The following is a 19,934-nucleotide window of genomic DNA, read 5'->3' as shown; positions in this document are numbered from 1 at the left end:
GAGGATCAACCTCTGACTGGTCCACCATGTTTTTCAAACATATCATTTAATTGGAAACAGGGCCAAGAAACCGCGAGCAAGGAGGACTCCTTTGCGGCCGATGCTATATCCTTCCTTTTTGTTCAAAATAAAAGCACCTTACGTGAAAGCGGCGATGTTGACGATGTTGAGAGAATAAGATCATGAATGAGTTTGTCAAAACTCATGGTTACTGCTTGGAGTCATGGGAAAGAAGGCTGGCGTGAGGGCCAGTGATGTAACATACACAATAGGTCACTTTTTGTTTCAAGGCCAAAATGCTTTAGAGCAAAACATGGTCAATGGGACTACATGTTTTCATAAATGCTTAAGATCATTAATTTGGCCCTATGCACTATTCTACATAAATTGTACTTATGAGGTGGCAACCCATTTGAAAAATACTTTTTAATTACAGAAGGACTTTATGAACATATTGATCATAGATCCAAGCTAAAATTCTACTTGGCCATCGTCTCAAAACAATTCCCCAGATATGACCATTGTCAGGTTTGGGTTGTGAATTATTCCGGATTGTAAAAACTCTTGCACGTCTGTGGCATCTGTATAAGATGTATCCTGTGGCTTGGCCACTTCTTATGGACAAAGACTCATTCGCTGGCCACGCGCAAAGGCGTGGATGTCTACCCCGTGCCCGCTCCTTCTCCGTGTGGCAGGGACGCGGGGGCAGACTCAGCACACGCGCATCCCTTCTGATGGAGACGCAGTCAGCAACCCCATAGAAGGTGTGCGGCCTGAGGGGCAAGAGGAAAGCAGAGAAGAGAAAGCAAGTGTCACGGAGAGGTGCAGAACGCTGGGAAGTTAGAATATGGCCCAGCCAACTGCAAACTGGGTAGATTTACCAAAATGGCTTTTTATGACCGTTCCCAGACTGCCTTTGCTCAGCTCCAGTCGTGAACTGGAAACCAGTGTTACCCTGACGCCCAATTTCAGGACCATCACCCACAAGCATCTGCCCCCCGGGACCGCCCAGGGAATGGCCAGCGTAGCAGCCGGGTCTCAGCTCAGAGCCAGGACTGGTTAGAGTCACACCCTTCCTGAAAGCTCTCTCTTGATTCAGTCCTTCTCCATCTTCCACTTCTTTTCTTTCTCTCCCCTTTCTCCTTCCTCTCCTTTTCTGTCCAAGATGCAGTTAGGAACGAGAGTCCAAAAGCACCGGGTCTTGAGGGTCACTGGCTGATGGTTTGCGTAAGAAAGATTGGGATCAGAATCGGCCCGCGACGGGACGCACTCTGTGTGGTTCTCCTTCATCTACCAGGTGAATGATCAACATAAAAAAGACACGAACCGCAAGAAGCAATCTGCTCAGACTAATAAAGGAATCTGTAAGTGCCTTTGATCAAAGCTCACACTACGGTGCATAATCTATGCCTTTCAAGTTCTCTAATCTGAATAAAAGGGCTTCAGATGGTTACACTGAAAGATATAGATCGAGTTCAATGCAGTGGAAAGAACACAGCATAGCAAGACTTAGATGCTGGGCTCGGCAAAGCAGCCTTGCCACTGAAACTAAGCACGAACCGCACCGAATGCCTTGATGAGTATGTTGACCCTCAAGACTCTATTTCCTCGTGTCCCACACGAGGCCATTACCGTTCGCCCTGCTGACTTTCCTTTTTTGCGTACAGTTGTTCTTCGGAGTTGTTATTAGGTTTAGATCAAATGGAGTCAAAGCTCTGAATAGTTGTAGCACATTCTGCGGATGGGAGGAATCATTGTGTGTGAAACATTAAAAATTCCCATGCCTCATGCACTGACCCCAGACCCCCAACTACATAGGGAATAAACATGCGTGGATCGGTGAACAAACCCAGTGGCTCCGAAAGGAAGATGTCCACCGCACCGGAAACAGAAGGAGGTGCTGGGGTCCACCACCGCCACGGAGGCGGTTCCGGGGGTGGGAGCCAATGTTCAATGGGAGAAAATGGAGCTAGAAGCCCCCTACTGATGCCTCTGAGACTTTCCTGCACAGAGTCTGGTTAATGTAAAGGACTGAAGCAATCTCACAATGTCTCCAAGACAAATCAGAGCGACAATAAGGGGATCATCGTATTTTTAGTTAAGAGAATTGAATTTCTGGCGAATATTCTATGCAGTTTCACGCAGCAAAAGATGGCTCTGATCTCTGTTGTCTGCTAGCGTGGCTTTTAAAACTATGGAAAAGAACGGCGATTAATTCCTGGTAACCGTTCACAGCCAAATGATGAACACTGACTTCTTAATAGAAACATACGCTGTGACTCTTAGCGATTTGGGAACCATGCCACGGAAACAACAGCCATCCATTAGGAACTTACTGTTGTTTCAACAGCTCCTCATTCGATTTGTCCTGATTAACCACCCGAAAGAGAGACAGGCCAACCCTTCCTGCAACTACCAACACATTTCAAACCAATGCTTTGCTTCTGAAACTGAGGAGTCTGGCTTTCCAGGTCAGGAATAAACGATGGTTTAAAAACCCTTTTGCTCTCTGACTAGCATGAAAGGGAAGTATGAATGTGCTTTATTGCTAGGGAGTTAAAGATTGGTCTTCTGGTATAAAGTATATGAAAAGTTACATCTTGGAGAAGCCGAAGAAAGCGGTCTTTCCCGACGATTCAATATGGAACACACAAGCAAGCATGCAGCGAATAAATGAATTCATTTATTTTTTCGTCCTGTATTTTTAGCCTCCTTTGGGGAGTTAAAGAGTGAGGAAAATAGACCGGTGTGATGTGATGGGAACCCGTTCCCATTTTGGCTTCGGATGCGCTTCTTCCAAAGTCCCAACGCGTGCTCCGATTTAAGAGCCTCCCTGCTGCAATGTCAAGTGTCCCGGCGCACGCACGAGTGCAGGAGGAACAGTGGCTGCAGGTGAGCCACCAGGTGAGCCACCTGCCTCCCGGGCACCGCCACACGTCACCCCAGGCTCTCCGCATGCGTATCAGAGGACCGGCGCTCGTCACCCGCCGTGGTTACCATCTGCTGGTAAAATAACTGTTTTGGATTCCCTCACCTGTTCTCTACGACTCCCAGCTTCTTTTCACCACGAATAAAACACATTATACTTATCTGCGAGTGTTTGTGAAGGGAAGAAAATACAGAAAATCTCAGTGACATATTCCTGAACCGCTACTACCCAAGTACTTAAGCTTAAAGATGCCGGCAATGATTCAGCGGAAATGACCTCCGTTACCTGTGAGTCTGTCGGACAATTCCGTATGGGCACCCACATCTCCTGTCAATGTGCCTGTGATCAGTGCCACAGTGGTGAGCAGACACCCCCTGTGTTAGTGATTCCTCCTTGCTCCCTTTCTAATCCGGTCTCCTGGCACGGATGTGTGTCCATGACTATACAGACTGTGTGTGCTGCCTCCTTCAGACTCTATTTAAGGTTCATCTCCATTATTAGTTTAAGACAAAGAAAAGGGAAAGAACGATGATAAAGGAAGAGACCGGGTGGTACAGTTAAGTCATCACTCACGAATGCTCAAATTCTAGGCTCCTTGTCCTTTGCCACGGGTGACGCGTGCGCCTCCGTCAGCCCAGCAGGGCTCCTCCTGTGTCCCGGAAAGTGGGCATTTCCAGACACAGCTAGCAATTCTGAACCATCTGAAGGAAGGTCCTCCTCTTTGGCCTGGTCCATGATCTGACGTTGCCTCTTGGAAATGCTCCACTACTTTTTTTTTTTTAAGTTCATTTACTTACTTTGAGGAGAGAGAGAGTGAGCATGAGCAGGGGAGGGACAGAGAGAGGGGGAGAGAATCCCAAGCAGGCTCCGCACACTCAGCGCACAGCCCTGTGCGGGGCTCGAATTCACGAACCATGAGATCACGTCCTGAGCTGAAACCAAGAGTTGGAATCTTAAGCAACTGAGCCCCCCAGACCCACTACTATTTAAAAATGAGATTTATGTCCGGGCGCCTGGGGGGCTCAGTTAGGTGACCGACTTCAGCTCAGGTCATGATCTCGCGGTTCGTGGGTTCAAGCCCCACGTCGGGCTCTGTGCTGAACACTTGCTTGGAGTCTGGAGCCTGTTTCGGATTCTGTGTCTCCTTCTCTCTCTGCCCCTCCCCTGCTTGTACTCTATCTCGCTCTGTCTCTTAAAAATAAATAAATGTAAAAAAAAAAAACAAAACACATTTAAAAAAACGAGACTTGTGCCTGCTTTTTGGTAATTGTTGGGTTTTGCCAAAGCCGCTAGCTGCCATGATCTTTGCTGCCCATGCAAACCTTTGGTTGTTTTATAGCTAGAAACATCCAGGAACTCCTGGTGTCTTGGGCTCTATTCTGTTTCCTACTCCTGCATCACAATGACCTTCTCAATTCTTTTAAGTTTCAAACCTCCTGTTCTCAACACTTGTCACGGATCGCATTCTGATGTTTAATACCTAAAAGCGTGCCCCACTGCTTCTGGGGAGCCCCTCCCGGGCTATTCTGTCTCCCTAATGTTCCCCCCTTCTGGAAGGAGGGGCTGGGTCCCCACCGTGCCCTGGGACTTCGCCAACTTAGAGGGTCACAGAAAAGAATTAAACGTTTCCAGTTATGTATGTGAGGTTGAAGGGACAGTGACGTTGTCAGTGTGTGGCAGTTGAGAAGCAGCGAAGAGAAGCAGTAAACAGACACTGGACGACCCCAGAGGGGCCAGGAAGTGGGTCTCCAGAATGCGGATGACCTACCCACCAGAAGCCGAGAAATCAAGGTCCTCAAACTGCCTTCTCTGACTTCTGCTCTCTTTCTGATCCCTCAGGAAGCCTGAATGACAAGGCTGCACCCCGAGACATAGGCAAACAAGGAGGCTTCAGGAACCCCACGCCACGCACCCCCCCCCAAGAGGAGCCCGCTGGCTCCCCCCCTGTTTGTTGCCATGCTGCTGACACCAGTAAATCAGAAAGAGTGATGTGTTTCCAGGGAAGACGCTTAGTGTCCCCTCTTGCCAAACACACCAGAGTTCATGCCACTGAGACCGGTGGCTCCCACAATGACTCAGCTCACTTATTTAAAAGTCCTGAACTGCGACGTTAGTAGCTTGCTGGTCACTAACCTGCCAGCCTTGCAATTTACACTGTTGGAGAACAAGGCGACATTTCTCCTCAGCAGACAGCTGTTTCTTCTCAACCGGGAGCGTGTCGGCCAATGGCTTGTACCTGTGAAAAAGCAGCGGGAACACTGAGAGCCATGACTGAGTTCGTCAAGCAAGTGCTTCTGTTCAACAGGATTGTCTTTGTCACACTGTTTCTTAAATTCTCCCCGGTTCTTACTTTACCCTACGAGTCCCCACATCTCCGTCCGCCGTGCACGTAACACTGTACAACCGTGAAATAACCCTCATCTGTTGCGTGGAGAATGAGTTTTAAAATGAGCCAAATATGTATTTCAATCCTTTAATGTGTGCTCAACACTATGATCAAGGGTGGATGAAAACCACTTAACAAGAGAAAATTGGAGAGAGAGGAAATGAATGGTTTTCACTGAGATAGTTAGAATGCTCTTAAAAACATACCTTTTAAGAAATCTCAGAATTCTTTATCCCCATTTGAAAGCGAAATCTAGATGTAGTTGGAATCCGTAAGAAAGGAATATCAAAACCTCCAGAAGTTTTATCTCAGCGAGAGGTAGAGAAGCTCTTTCCCCACTTACTACATATCGAGCACTTCCCATCTTCTAGAAGGATATTTATTTATTTATTTACTTAGTTACTTATTTATTTATTTGCAGCTTCCTCTGAACCACCGGCTGTCATTCCCTAGCCGAAATCCATGGCAACATAATGCTTTTCTATGGATTTTTTTAAAACGCCTTTCAAAATTACATAAGCCACTTAAAAAATCTATATGAAATTTCCGTTGCATGCAGGGTATCTAACCTGATGTGTAAGTAAAACTGTATTAAGGGAAGAAGGAGGGGGAGGAAGAGGAGGAAGAAATAGGCAAGGATTTGCGTAACTGTATCCACTTGCGTGGGTTTACGATTCCCGTGTCGAGCTGCTCTGGGAACTTAACGCCAAGAGGTAAATCACGGAAGTTCCCTGTTATTTCCTGCAAAATATCTTAGCTTTCCATCAAAGTTGGTTGCAGCAAATCTGGCAACTTCTACAATGAGTTCTTTGTTTCCTTAGAACAACGGAGGAAGGAAGTGCCTTGCCCCCGGGTCTGTATCCACCAGGCTCCCTCGAGCAAGCTCTGAGAGGCGTGCCCCCCCCACACCCCCCACCCCCGACACCACACCAGAGGGGCCCACACGTCTTTCCGTCTGCAGGTGCTGCAGAGCAGGGAGGTTCCCCGCATCACGGGGGCAATGCTGCAGTCACGGCGGGGCTCGCTCATGTGGAGCGCACACTGAGAAACCATACCTAGTTTGGATTTTTTGGTAGCAGACATTTATTTCCTTTCTTACATCCTTAGCACTGTCACTGAAAACGGAGTTATACTGGTTGCCCTGGGTGGTAGCCATGCGTCAGACAAAATAAATACATCAACATCAGCAACAACCCTTCCTTCTCGTAATACAGATTTTTGCTCGTGCATCAAACTCACGGTGCAGGAGGGTGCAAAAATAGCGGGTAACAGAGACGGAACGTAAAAATCGTAGTGCCAGAGGCAAGGATATGAAAAATCTCGCACATCATTTTGATCCCACTGAGTGCACTGAAATGGTCTGTGGAAGAAGTCGACCATTTTTGTTTTGTTTTGTTTTTCTTTTACTGGTCATAGTGTGGTTGCTGCAGAAGAGATAAGGTACCTCCAGGGTAGAACAGAACAGAGAAAACGGGTAAAATGAGGTATGTGTGGGGAGGGCCGGGATTGGCAGTCAAGTGTGAGGCAGGTAGCGGGGGAGACCCTCTAAAAGGGATGCCCATCTCCCCACGTGCCGGGGTATGTCGTGTGCACAGCAGTGAGCAAACACGGGTTACGTCGCACCAAGTCTGAACGGGTCAAAAGCGACAGATGATGACCCACACGATGGGTCTGAACAGGAGACAAACTGGAGGGGGGACGAAACACAGCCTCGGGTTCTAACTCTGCAGGGAGTTGTTAGGAGACCCTTGGGCAGCCATCTCACCGGTAATCCCCCCTCTTGGGTCTGCCTGCGTGTGTTTTCAGGACGTGGCAGAAATTCTATACTGCATTTAAAGCATCAGTCTAGGGGCGCCCGGGTGGCTCAGTCAGGGAAGCGTCCGGCTTCAGCTCAGGTCATGGTCTCACGGTCCGTGGGTTCGAGCCCCGCGTCGGGCTCTGTGCTGACAGCTCAGAGCCTGGAGCCTGCTTTGGATTCTGTGTCTCCCCCTCTCTCTGCCCCTCCCCTGCTCATGCTCTGTCTCTCTCTCTCTATAAAATAAACAGTAAAAAACCTTAAAATAAACAAATAAATAAAAAGCTTCAGTCTAATCCCTGTGTGTTGTGTCCTCAAAGTGTGCGAGCTTCCCCAGGGGATGGGCCATCTTTGTGCATTCCCTCGTGTCTGTTAAATTGCTTTTGTATGCACCAAGCACAAATAATGATGAGGGGTCAAGAACATGGGCTGGGGGATGGGGGGTGGCAAGGGACATTTCTCCTGCATGGAAAGAGAGCAGGGGGCTTTTCGTATGTTGCCTCTCTTACTCCCCACAGAGGCAGGAGGCCTGCATGGTCATCTTTTGACACTGAGAAAGCCTACGATCACAGAAATCCAGTCACTCCCCTGGGTTCACACAGATGATCTTATGGGTTGAACTGCGTCCCCCCAAAAGGTGATGTGACTTTATTTGAAGATAGAGTCTTTGTGGGGCGCCTGGGTGGCTCAGTCGGTTAAGTGTCAGACTTTGGCTCAGGTCACCATCTCATAGTTCATGAGTTTAAGCCCCACATCAGGCTCTGTGCTGACAGCTCAGAGCCTGGAGCCTGCTTCAGATTCTGTGTCTCCCTCTCTCTCTCTGTTCCTCCCTGGTTCACACACACTCTCTCTCTCTCCCTCTCTCTCAAAAATAAACATTAAAAATTTAAAAAAAAAATAAAAAGAAAATAGAGTCTTTGCAGATGTCACACGGTTAGGATGAGGTCGTTAAGGTGGGCCAGGATCCAATATGGCGGGTGTCCTGATAGAGAGAGGAGGATGCCACGTGAAGACAGGGATAGGCAAGGAGAAGGCCTTGTGACGAGGGGGCGTAGGCTGAGGGGATGTGGCTACAAGCCACGAGCGCCAAGGGTTGCCGACCGTACCGGCAGCTGGAAAGAGGCCAGGAAGGATTCCGCTCAAAGTCTCAGAAGGGCATTGCCCTGCTGACACCTTAATGTGAGACTTCCTGGCCTCAGGAACTGCGAGAGAATGGATTTCTGCTGCTTTAAGCCACCCGGTTTGTGGAACTTTGTCACGACAGCCCCAGGACACTGACAGAGGTGGTAACCATGGCTGAGCGGGGATCTGAACCCAGGGCAGCACGACTCCAGAGCAGTCCCTGTGCTGCCACTGCCACACTTTCGGCAGGAACTTACAAGCCCCAGCCCCAGAGGGCTCTAGGGTGGAAACTTGGAGCACGAGAGACAGAAAAGATGGACCCCGGCATAGCAACAGCACACTGCACACCCAGAGACGACAACTCTCGCTCCTCTGACCTTTGGGTGACTGGGCCTCTTTGATGGTAAACTCGAGCTCATAATGAAATACAGACCCATTCAAGCACTCAGGAAAGCCGGCACGTCCCTACCATTTAGCCAGAGTCACACAATGAAATGAAATCACTCAAATTATCTTTTTATTCCCTTACAATTGTCTCATTCTGGAGCTCTGCTAATTATCGCTGAGAACTGAATTGACATAATTCAAGTATCTGAATACAGTATTAACAAGTCAGAACAAAGATCTTACACTGGGTGCTTTTTCTCCCCTCCTTTTCTATTGTTCTTTTGACACCTAAAATGGTATAATTCTGACATTTCAACTGAAAAGACAAAGACGTCATCTCAGACACGGCGAGGTACTCTATTTTAGTGTAATTAAAAACATCTTGTCTTTTGGAATGTTGAGCGTCATCTATAGGTGGTGTCACTGGTCTATCTCACAGAAACTTCAACCTGAGACCAAGTGGTAATAATGAGCCTAGGGACAGAGCATGAGTCCTGAGCACAGGTGTGATGGAGCTGGGACTTCCATTCCCTAAACCCTCCTCTGCCTCTGTGGTCCCAGGCAAGGTCACCTCGACCCACTGAAGATCTCTGTATTCAGGCTGGCACCTTTCCTGGGTCCGAGGTAATCAGTTGGCTCTAAGAGGCCAATGTCCAGTCTCCTAAATGACCCACTCTTGTCTCGTCCTTCCTGGTTCAGGTTGAGGTGAATGACAGGGATCTAATTCTAGTCCAGAGTCCAAGCCCCAGGGCTCATTCATTCGGGCTCATTCAGTCAATCAACCAATACTAACAGCAATATTGACTGAATACAAAATTTGGACATGGAACGCAGCAGGGAGCAAATCAGATGAAAATTCTCAACATTCCCTGAGAAAGAGAGAACAGAAACATACATGAGGAAGGATGGCCGATATGATGAGAGAGATGGAGAAAAATGGGGCAGAAAAGGTTTCGCGGAGAGCAAGTACCTGACGGTGAGCTGGGGAGCTCTCTGGGGAAGAGGAATCCAAGTTAAGGGACAGAGCAGCAAATCCAGATGCCCCGAACGGGGTCATGCATGTGTCTGTTCAAGGAACACCAGGGCAGCGCATGTGACTGGGGCAGAGCATATAGAGGAAAGGTGCAGGAGAGAGGCTCACAGAGGTGAGGATGCGACCATGTAGGGGACTCTGGCTTGGATTCTGAGAGCCCTGGGGAGCTGCAGTTTGGGCACATGGGTCCTGCCATTTGACCCCAGAAGAGTCACTGAAGCTGCTGGCCTGGGAGGGGGGGGAGCCAGGGAGACTAATTAGAGACTCTTCTCACAGCCCGGGAGGGAAGCAGCATACGTGGGAGGAAGTGGGTGAGCCCTGTCTAGGGTGGGGGGACGTGGGAGGGGTTCCTGATGGATGGACGTGGGTGCAAAGGGAGGAGCGGACCACCCAGACTCGGGGAGGAAACTGACATCCACAGCGGGGGAGCAGGCGGACAAGAGTAGCTGTCTGCCCGACATAGCACAAACAGGAAGGAGCTGGTCAGCACACCCGAGGGGGGCCACAAGAAGCATTCTTCTGGAACGAAGGATGGGGGGACCAAACCTCAGTCAACACCCCGAAACACGCCCACTGCCTCCCGGCTGCCAGTTGTTCAGCTGTTGTCAGTTTCATGTGTCCCGACCCTCTGCCTGACTGGTGGGAACGGTGCTGACCATCTAGTCGACGGTCGTCACAGTGCTGAGTGCTCCTGTGCCCGTGCACCTGCAGCCGAAAGCTGTGTTCAATGCCCCGTTTGCCTCAGGAACATGACTGCTGACCTTCGATGTCCCTTCTTCTAGTCAGCCCATAGCTTGAACGGTCAATATTCAAGTGTGGGGTTTCACGGCAAGTTCTATCACAGTGACCGAAAAATTCTCCAACTTGCACACTCTTCATTGAGTACTTTCTCTACTTCAAGGATTCGAGTACAAGAGGCTCCCAACACACTCGCACCATCAGACACAGGGTGACACCGAAATAATACCAGGCGTCACGATGCCTGCCAAAATCGTCGGTGGAAGAACCACCTAGTAGGTTGTATTCACTGGGGGGTCTCTGTATTCTAAGAGGGATACACTGAAGTCAGAGAGGCAGACGAGAGCCAGCTAATTAGAGGCATACAGCAAACCCTCAGGAATGAGGTATCTACTTGTCTTTTCCAAAGTGATTGTTCCTTCCCCATTTAAGGAGAACTTTCACATCCTATGTCTTGTGAACCTGGTGACAAAAGAGAGCTTATAGAGTGATCACAGAGGTCAGGTTAAACCAAGTAGTGACTCTCAATTGACTACTTTAGGAAAGGTACCATGAAATCCTAGAACTGTTTCCTCAGAAAAATACAAAGTATGTGTATCAAAGCTAATGCTTAACAAACAAACAAACAAACACCTCAGGTGCAATTTCTCTGAAACTGATTGTCTGCTTTATATCGACTTCATCTCGTCATTGCCAAACACAATTCTCTTGTGAAAGTTTCAGTCCCCAAATATTTAATTCTATTCAGCAAATACTTATTGAGCACCTATTATGAACAAGATGCTCTGCCAAGAAATGCATAGGTTAACAAGACGGGCAAAGCAATGTTCTCATATTACGGCCTATGCTCCAATATAAAGCATGATGTTTGGGGCCAAAATTATATATCAGAAAAGATGTGGTTTTCTTATTTCAAGACCTCATGAAATTTTCTACTAATGGACATATTTTACTAACTTAATCAGGAACAACAAAATAACGTTTGGGGAGCACCATTAACCTCATCCCTCAAGAATGGGCTGGATAATCCACAGAGAGAGGAACGGGGTGTTTTGGGAGCCCTGGAGTGGAGGTTGGTAGAAAGAGGCAGCTGGCAAGGGCAGAGGAGGGAGGGGAGGGGCAGGAAGCAAGGCTGGGGCCGAGTAATTTCAGAGGAGCCCAGGGAAGGCAGAGTTGGAACTGCGGTCAGAGTGTAAATGTTAAAGCATGTCAACACTGAGAAAGCGTGTGGGTGGGTGACCGGGGAATCCGGGGCCCTGCCAGAGACACGGAAGAAGACTGAGACGGTACCAGACATGAGCAGATGGCGGGGGGGACACAAGTTCTGGTTCGCAGCGAAAATAGAAGAAAAGGTCAGTAACTTGAGGGTGAAATAGAACCAAGCGAAGTTTCTTGGGCGTTTTGTTTCTCAGGGGGCAAGGAAGAACAACAGAGCTCGTAGGCAACATTTACAGAAATATACAAAGCCTGCATCCTATTCATGCTTATTTTGGGGTCCGGCTGTTTTGCTCCAGATCATTTTGGTCATTCATTTTTAGCTCTGATGGGACGAGGTTGCGGTTTCTTCTAGAACCACTCCCTTGATGTTTCCCCACAGTGCACTCCACCTAGCAGGTGCTCCAGACGCGTGGCTCTGTCTGTGGCTACGTAGGGATGCATTTTGCTTGTTCCCCGCACTTGCTGGGACTGTTCATTTTGTTCTACATATGCATGCTCTCACAGCAAACACAGTGCAGGTGCGGAGGGGTGATTTTCTAGCTATTTGGGGCTAATTTCCAGCATTCAGAATGCTGAGTGGTGGGTTGAGTGTAACAGCTGCCTAGCAACGGGCTTGGGGGAGAAATAAAATCTATCTCAGCGTGGGGGGAGCGGACCAGAGAGCAAAATGAGACAGACCGGGACTGGGTTTGCAGAGGTGCTTTTCAACCAAAGAGGAGCACTTTTTTTTCCTCTCTCTCTCTCTCTAAAACACATGAAAGCAAATAGATAAAGTTGTTAAAAATCGTCATTCACACAAAAACGTATGGTGCTCCCTAAGCGTGCACATTCTGTCTCACCTTCCCATGACTTGGGGTCTAATAGCCCTATCTCCCATCGCAGGCTTGTCCAGGCTCTGCCCAACCCCCTGCACTGTCCGTCCTGAGCTGTCTGTCCTGTGCTCACACGACTGTACAGCAAGGGCCCTGCTCAGCAGCCCCAACGGATCCTTTATCACGTGCACCTGCCCGTCACTCTGTCTTCTCCCAGCTCCTCACGGGGCCTTTGCATCAAGGCTTACACACCGCTTCCGGTCCTCCCACATTTCTCTGCACTTGCTGTGCCCTCTGCCTGATCTGCGCCCCAGTGCGTCCGTCACCTATCTCCACCCCTCAGTACCCACGGCTCTTCCTGTATATTTACCAGAAGGACAGGAAGGGGGCAGTAGTTGTGCTTGGCAACAGCTTTTTGGGTCTCTTGGATTGTGCAGGCCGGGCATTTGGACTTGAGCTTATTTTTACATCTACTGGGGTCCACTCTGGGCTTATCAGTGCGCATCATGATCTGCATATGACTTGATGAAGAGAAAAAGACACTACGACAATCCTGGGCCTCCTGTTGATGCCACTGGTCAAGACTGACTTCCCTTTTCTTTCCAAATTATGGTGAAGAGGCCACTGTCACCTTTAGAAACATGGGCACACCATTCAAAGGCATGGTGGCATTTCACATCCCCATGTGCTTCCAGGCTCAAGAGTCCCCAGGAATGAAGTCCTTGGGAAGAGTGGGGAGGCTATGGGAGCAGCTTCCCCCAGACGTCACCCCACACCCACCCCGGCTCTGGCTGGCAGGATTAGGGGCATCCCTCCCTCCCATGCCTGGTTCTCCAGGATTGGAGATGGAGCAGCGGGGAGGGAGGGAGAGACGGAGGGAGGGAGGCAGGGAGATTAACAAAGTGCCTATAAATTCCCGGTGTGATGACAGGTTACCGCACGCCAACACTGAATTCTCACAACAACCCCAGGGTGACATTTAAAGAGGCTGCGGGACACCTTCAGAGTTCGTTTATAGCAGAGCTAAGGGCTAATCTGGCTTCCACGAAGTTTCAGTGGGAGACGAGATAAAAGCAAACACATGCCCCTTTTGTTTCTGAGCTTGAAAGGTCAAAGGTGACCATCGTACAGGATAATGTATAAATGAGTTTTAATATGACACAACGTGGAAAAGCAAGACTTTAGGCTATAGTCCCTTCAATTCCAAGATGTTGTTCTCTCTCTCCCGACTCACTGCACAGGTGGCTGTTGCTTCCGTTACTATTATTTTAACAACACGATTATGTTATTATTTTCATGTCATCACATCCATGACGATGAGGCACTTATCTGTCACAATCCTAAAACACAGCACCGCAAATTCACACGCAACGTCTGGCTTCTACACCACTGCTGGTAGAGACCCTGGGAAGAGGGAGGGGGCAGCATGGAGGAGGGACGGAGTCCTGGATTCCTGAGTGTTTACTGGACCAGCCCAGAGGCTTCCATGGAGCCCCCCCTTCACCCCCAAGTCCCCAAGCTGACTGCAGCTCTCAGGCTGTGAGTTCTACCAAAGGTGTTTTTGGTTTTTGTTTTTTGTTTTTGCTACACCTGCTGCTGTGTGAACTAGTGTGATGCATTGCTGGCCGGCGGGGCAAAGGTGGTGACTGTGAATGACCACGGCAAGACCCATCCACTTCTACTGTCACCTCGTCCTGGAAAGCATCCCGTGCCAAAGCAGACCGCCCTCCCAGAGACGCGGCCTTATCCCAGGGCACTCATTTATGCCCTGTAATTAAGCCAGGGGGCTCTCCCCTCCAGACAATATGGAGGTGAGTAATAAAAAAGAATGCTAAACTCGACCTCAGCTCCTGGGATTCGCCAGTGCTGCTAGGCAGATAAAAAAAATGAATTCAGAGCATCTGCTAAGAATTTCCATGACAATACTCTCAAGTTCTCTTACTTAAAGCCAGTCTCACTATTTCATTTTAATTGTGCGATGTAACAACGTTCTGTGTGTTCAATAAACGGATGAAAGGGAAACGCTACAATAGAAGTGGCCCGGTGTGAAACATACACCACGTTCCTTTTCCCCCCGCAGCCGTCGCAGCCGGTGACATTTACCTTAGCCAGGTTTATACTCGCTTCGGATACAGCCCTTGGGATTTTCCTGCACACAAGCCCCATCCGGGCACGCACAGCACTCCAGAGCCATCTACCACAGGGGACCCTGAAGACTGCGCCCTTCTGGTGGACTGAGGTTGCAAAGGGGCTGAAATAAATGGTCACAGGCAAACCACCTGATCCTGCAGCTTCTGCTCTCGTGACACACGCCCAGGAGGCTGAGCGCCCCCAGTGCGTACACTGAAACTGATGTGCTGGCGTCTTTCCCCCTCTGGGCTTTGCAGAATTTACTGGCTCAGTCAGAGCTTGTATTTATCAGGTACAAGAACAGCTTGTGTAGTTAAACTGAAAAGAACAGATGTTCATTGGTTGTTCAAGCCTTTAAATGAGAGACCTCTTCAAGCTATGTGGTTTAAGTAAAATTATCCCATTTCTAAAGCAATTTGCTTCTTCACCGAATATTCGCCAGGGTCAGTCTGACCACCTAGCTTCCGAGTAGGGACACGAAACCAAGGCAGGTCATTTGTTGGAAATGTTTGTTATTCCAGCGTTTTCTCTCCCTACGAAACAGAAGGCAATTCTTTTCCTTGGGAATGGCTGAAACATTTTACGGAGATCAGTAGCTGATGCCAGTTTTATTATTTCAATAAGTTTATGCCTATTTCGGACATCGAACTGAGATGCTTACTACCATATGAATCTGCTGTGGAGAATGTCATTGTCGTCATGACTGGTTAGCAGATCATGAAGAAGTAGTAGGATCGTCACAGGAACAGTCTTGTCCTGCAACTAGATCTGACTATTTCAATAGTAATGAAACTTTCTTTCAAATATCTGCTTTGAAAGCACGTGACAGGCTTGAATGATGATTTGGAGATCAGTGTCTGAACCCAATTGCGTTTGTTAATTTCAGAGAGCACCACAATTACCCAGAACAACATGGGTTTGAACTGAGTGGATCCACTTCTATGTGGATTTTTTACAACACACCACATAAATGTTTGTTCTCTTCCTTACGGTTTTTTAAATAACATTTTCTTTTCTCTGGCTTACTTCATCCTAATAATATAGTATATAATACATGTAACATACAAAATATGTGTAAATCAACTGTTTATGTTGTCGGCAAGGCTTCCAGTCAACAGAAGGGTCCTAGTGGTTACGTTTTTGGGGAGTTGAAAGTTATACTCTGATTTTCAACCGCAGGGGGGTTCCAGGCCTATAACCCCCACCCTGAGCATGTTCAAGGGTGAACTATAGTTATATTTTTAGAAACCACTTTGCTGAGGTATGGTTGACAAAAGCTGTACGTATTTAATATATTGAACTGGATGAGTTTGGAAATAAAGGAAAACCTGTGAACTCATCCCCACGATCAATGCCATAAACATACCCATCGCCTCTGAAAATTCCTCCCACCCTCTTTGGTTTTATTTGTTTGTTTATTTATTTGTGGTAAGAATACATAATATAAGATCTATCCTCTTAGAAAAATTTTAAGTAGACAGTGTTGTCATCTGTGGGCACAATGATGTACAGTAGATCTCTGGGACCTATTCATCTTATAGAACTGAAACTTTGTACCCTTTGACCTTCACCTCCCTATTCCTCACACCCTCAGCCCCAGGCAGCCCCCATTCTGCTCCTGCTTCTATGCATCTGACTTATTTTGCATTCCACATATAAGTCAGCTCATACAGTATCTGTCTTTTTGTGTTTCTATGAACCTCCAGGTTCATCCATGTTGTTACAAATGGCAGAATTTCCTTCACTTTTAAGGCTGAATAATATTCCATTGTATGCTGATACTGCATGGAAAGTATTAACTTTAAAATACAGCCAACCAATACTTATATAAAAGCCAAAACAGATATTCCTGTGGTGAGTCATCAAAAATGAGCAGTAATAAATTCTAACATTAATTGACTGAATTAAGTCATCTTGAGCTAAGAAATGCTAGAAGCATACAGTTTTTTAATTTTAATTTATTTTTTTAATTTTTTTTTATGTTTATTTGTTTTTGAGAGAGAGAGAGACAGAGTGTGAGCAGGGGAGGAACAGAGAGAGAGGGAGACACAGAATGCCTGAGCTGTCAGCATGGAGCCTGATGCAGGGCTCGAACCCACGAACTGTGAGATCATGACCTGAGCCAAAGTCGGACGCTCAACTGACAGAGCCACCCAGGTGCCCCAAGAAGCATACAGTTTTAAGAGCATATGATCAAAATGATAAATTTCAAATAAGGAACAGAATTTTTTTTCTTTTCCATGAGACACTTTAAATTGACATGACTTTTAAACAAAATAACAGAGATGCTTTGGTAAGAGTGAGGGGTAAAACACTAAGCATTAGGATCCAGTACAGTTATATTTTGAGGGAAAATTAAATGAGCACCTAGTTGTCATATCAAATTGTAATTACTTATCGTCACTTATTGTCAGTTTGCAATTATTTAGTGGATAGGTTCAAATGATAAAAGATGCATGATATTTGAGGTAGCTTCATAATGCATGTTTATTATCATTCACTGATAGGTACTAATATTCCTAATTAAAGTTTTAAATAAAAAAAGACATGATTAAAATTGGCATTAACTAGAACCCTAAGGGAATTGGTAACACACAAAATGCCCTGATTCTTCATGTCCATTAACATATCACACACCTTTGACATAGCACACACTTAAAAGTGTTGGTGTGTATGGTTTTTACTTCTTACATTACTTCCTTTGATAATTACCCATTAAAATGAACACACTGGGTGGCTCAGTTGGTTAACTGTCTAATTCTTGATTTTGGCTCAGGTCATAATATCATCGTTCATGAATTCAAGCCCTGCATCGGGCTCCTCCCAGATGTCACGGAGCCCGCTTGGGATTCTCTCTCTCCCTCTCTCTCTGTCCCTCCCCTGCTTGTGCACACGCATCCGTGTGCATATACACACCCCCCCTCTCAAAAGTAAATAAAAACTTAAAAATTAGTAAGTAAATAAAAAATAATACAAAAAAATTGACACATTGTACAACATTCTGCTTGATACTGGAGGCAATGGTGAATAAGACATTGCCTTGCCTTTGGGTATCGTCTCAATAAGATGCTGGACATTGTCCACTGGACCCCTGGAAATCACTTAACTTTACGGAGGTGTGATTTCATTGCTTTTGACTAAGCTATTGTACAACCCTGCAGGACTAGGACGTAAGCCATGAGAAACTGATCCCGATGCAGATGGTTCCCCTCCAAAGCAATGCAAATGGTGTTTGCCTGGGCAGCGCAGACAAAATTTGTCAGTAGAGAAGATAGATCTCCGTAAATCAGATTTTCATTCGAACTGTTTTTTAACATCTTATTAGCTTCCTCTTTTCATACGGAGCTCAACAAAATCTGATATGCTTTATATTTGTAGGATAGTCATGATTTCGCCGTTTTGAAAAATGATGCTTAACCACAATACGTCCGGGGGTTAAGGATCGGCAGGGATGGGTGTGCGTTCTAGCAACAGTCAAATCCAAGTCAGCTCTTCATCCCCGCATACTCTCCAATGTCTGCAATTCACGTTCCATTCGCATACACATCGCTTTACTGAAACGTTGTGTGTCAAGATAGCTAACATCTTCTATGTCAAATCCAGTAACTATTTCCGGCTTTTCCTCCCTCCACACTTTTCTGTTTTCATTACAACCTGATTGCTCTGCAGCACGTGACACTACCGACTTCTCCCTCCTCGAAACGGCCTCCCCGGCGGACCTGCTTCCAGAGTGTCCCTCCCATGGTCCGGCCACACCCCAGTGTCCCTTTACAGCCAGTTCCTCCGACCGGTTGGTCTGTTTTTCAGCACTCGCTTCTGGCTGTCCTGGAAAAGTCTTCCCCGAGCAATCTCAAACACACTCAAGGCTGTAACCAGCACTTAGGAACTAATGATCTGAAATGTATGCGTCTGTAAAACACAATAGTCACTTTCCTGAGCTGCAAACCAGTCTGTGGAACTGCCTGCCAGGCGGCACGACATGGATCGCCCAAGTACTCCGGAAGCCTTACGCAGTCCACACCCCACTCCTCCCACAGACTCCCCATTGATCCAACTCCACGGGATCCACCATGTGTCCCCCTCCCCACTTGCCACCAGGAGTCTGCTGAGTCTGCTGAGATGTTGGTCTTGCTTGTGCTACATCCTAAACATCTCTGATGTTTATGCCCTCTCTTTCATCTCATTTAAATTCTCTCTGTAAAGCCTCAACCGTTTCTTTCTCAATTACTGTAATCAACAGTGCTCTGAGACACCTGCTTTGCCCTGTCTACTCAAGTTTTCACACCGTTTTGCCCAACATCCTTTAGGGACCTCCCATCTTCAGCATTCACACTACGGGGTCCTTCATGATGCCTTTCTTACTCTATCTTTGTCTAAACACCTCCCAGCCGTTAGGGTCTTGCACTCCAGCCACACTAGACTGTACTGAACTCACCCTTCTTCCTCATTGTGGTGCTTCCACATATGCTTATGTGAACAACTGACCCTTTGATTCTTCTTCTGGTTCATTCTAAGTGGTCTTCAAACCTTAGCTCAATGCCATCTACTCCAGATGAATCCCTTCCCTGGAAACCTACACTGCCTGGTCCACACACTGTCTGCATTCCCTTGTATCACATCGCTCCACATTGTCATTTTCTATGCCCCTGGCTTCTGAGACAGAATGTTCTACGCATTCCATATGTTGACCTCTAAAGTACGCTGCAGTGCCTGGCATGTTGAAAACATTCAACAAGCTGTTGTTGAGTGAGTAGACAAAGGAACAAGAAGAAGAAAAGAGAAATGAGGTAGAATTTTAATGACTATTTAAATATTGTTTTATATAGGAATATAATGAAACCTGTAACATTCATGCATAAATAAGTATATTTATCTATAAGGCAGATATAATTAAATACTTTCTAAAATATTTACTATTATTGTAATGATCACTCAGGGATATATTTCTTTCTGGTGACCATCCCCTTCTACCAACATATAAAAACCAGTGACCACGCTATCGCGCAGTGGATTTTATGAGTCACCAAGATAAAGTGCAGAATTCCAGAGCCAGCCACTTCTTTTTTTTTTTTTTAATTTTTTTTTCAACGTTTATTTATTTTTGGGACAGAGAGAGACAGAGCATGAACGGGGGAGGGGCAGAGAGAGAGGGAGACACAGAATCAGAAACAGGCTCCAGCCTCTGAGCCATCAGCCCAGAGCCTGACGCGGGGCTCGAACTCACGGACTGCGAGATCGTGACCTGGCTGAAGTCGGACGCTTAACCGACTGCGCCACCCAGGCGCGCCAAGAGCCAGCCACTTCTTACTTGTATTTCTAACATATTGAGGGGTTTGACCACTTTTGTCTGTCTGGCGCCTGGTCACCCTCTGCAGCTGGAGGTG

At 47.1% G+C, this 19,934-nt stretch overlaps 1 protein-coding gene across 1 annotated transcript in view; it reads right to left on the bottom strand.

The window, feature by feature from the left end:
* The window catches only part of MYO16 (myosin XVI), a 609,750-nt gene that overhangs the window by 98,271 nt on the left and 491,545 nt on the right, over window positions 1-19,934 (bottom strand). The window contains 1 exon segment of the mRNA XM_043582911.1: window positions 5,063-5,165. Within this exon segment, the coding sequence (XP_043438846.1) occupies window positions 5,063-5,165 (103 nt within the window).

This window comes from Prionailurus bengalensis, chromosome A1 (genome assembly GCF_016509475.1).
Source record: "Prionailurus bengalensis isolate Pbe53 chromosome A1, Fcat_Pben_1.1_paternal_pri, whole genome shotgun sequence".
NCBI classification, from domain to species: Eukaryota; Metazoa; Chordata; class Mammalia; order Carnivora; family Felidae; genus Prionailurus; species Prionailurus bengalensis.
The sequence above is the reverse complement of the archived record's forward strand: the minus strand, read 5'-3'. Positions and strand labels throughout refer to the sequence as shown.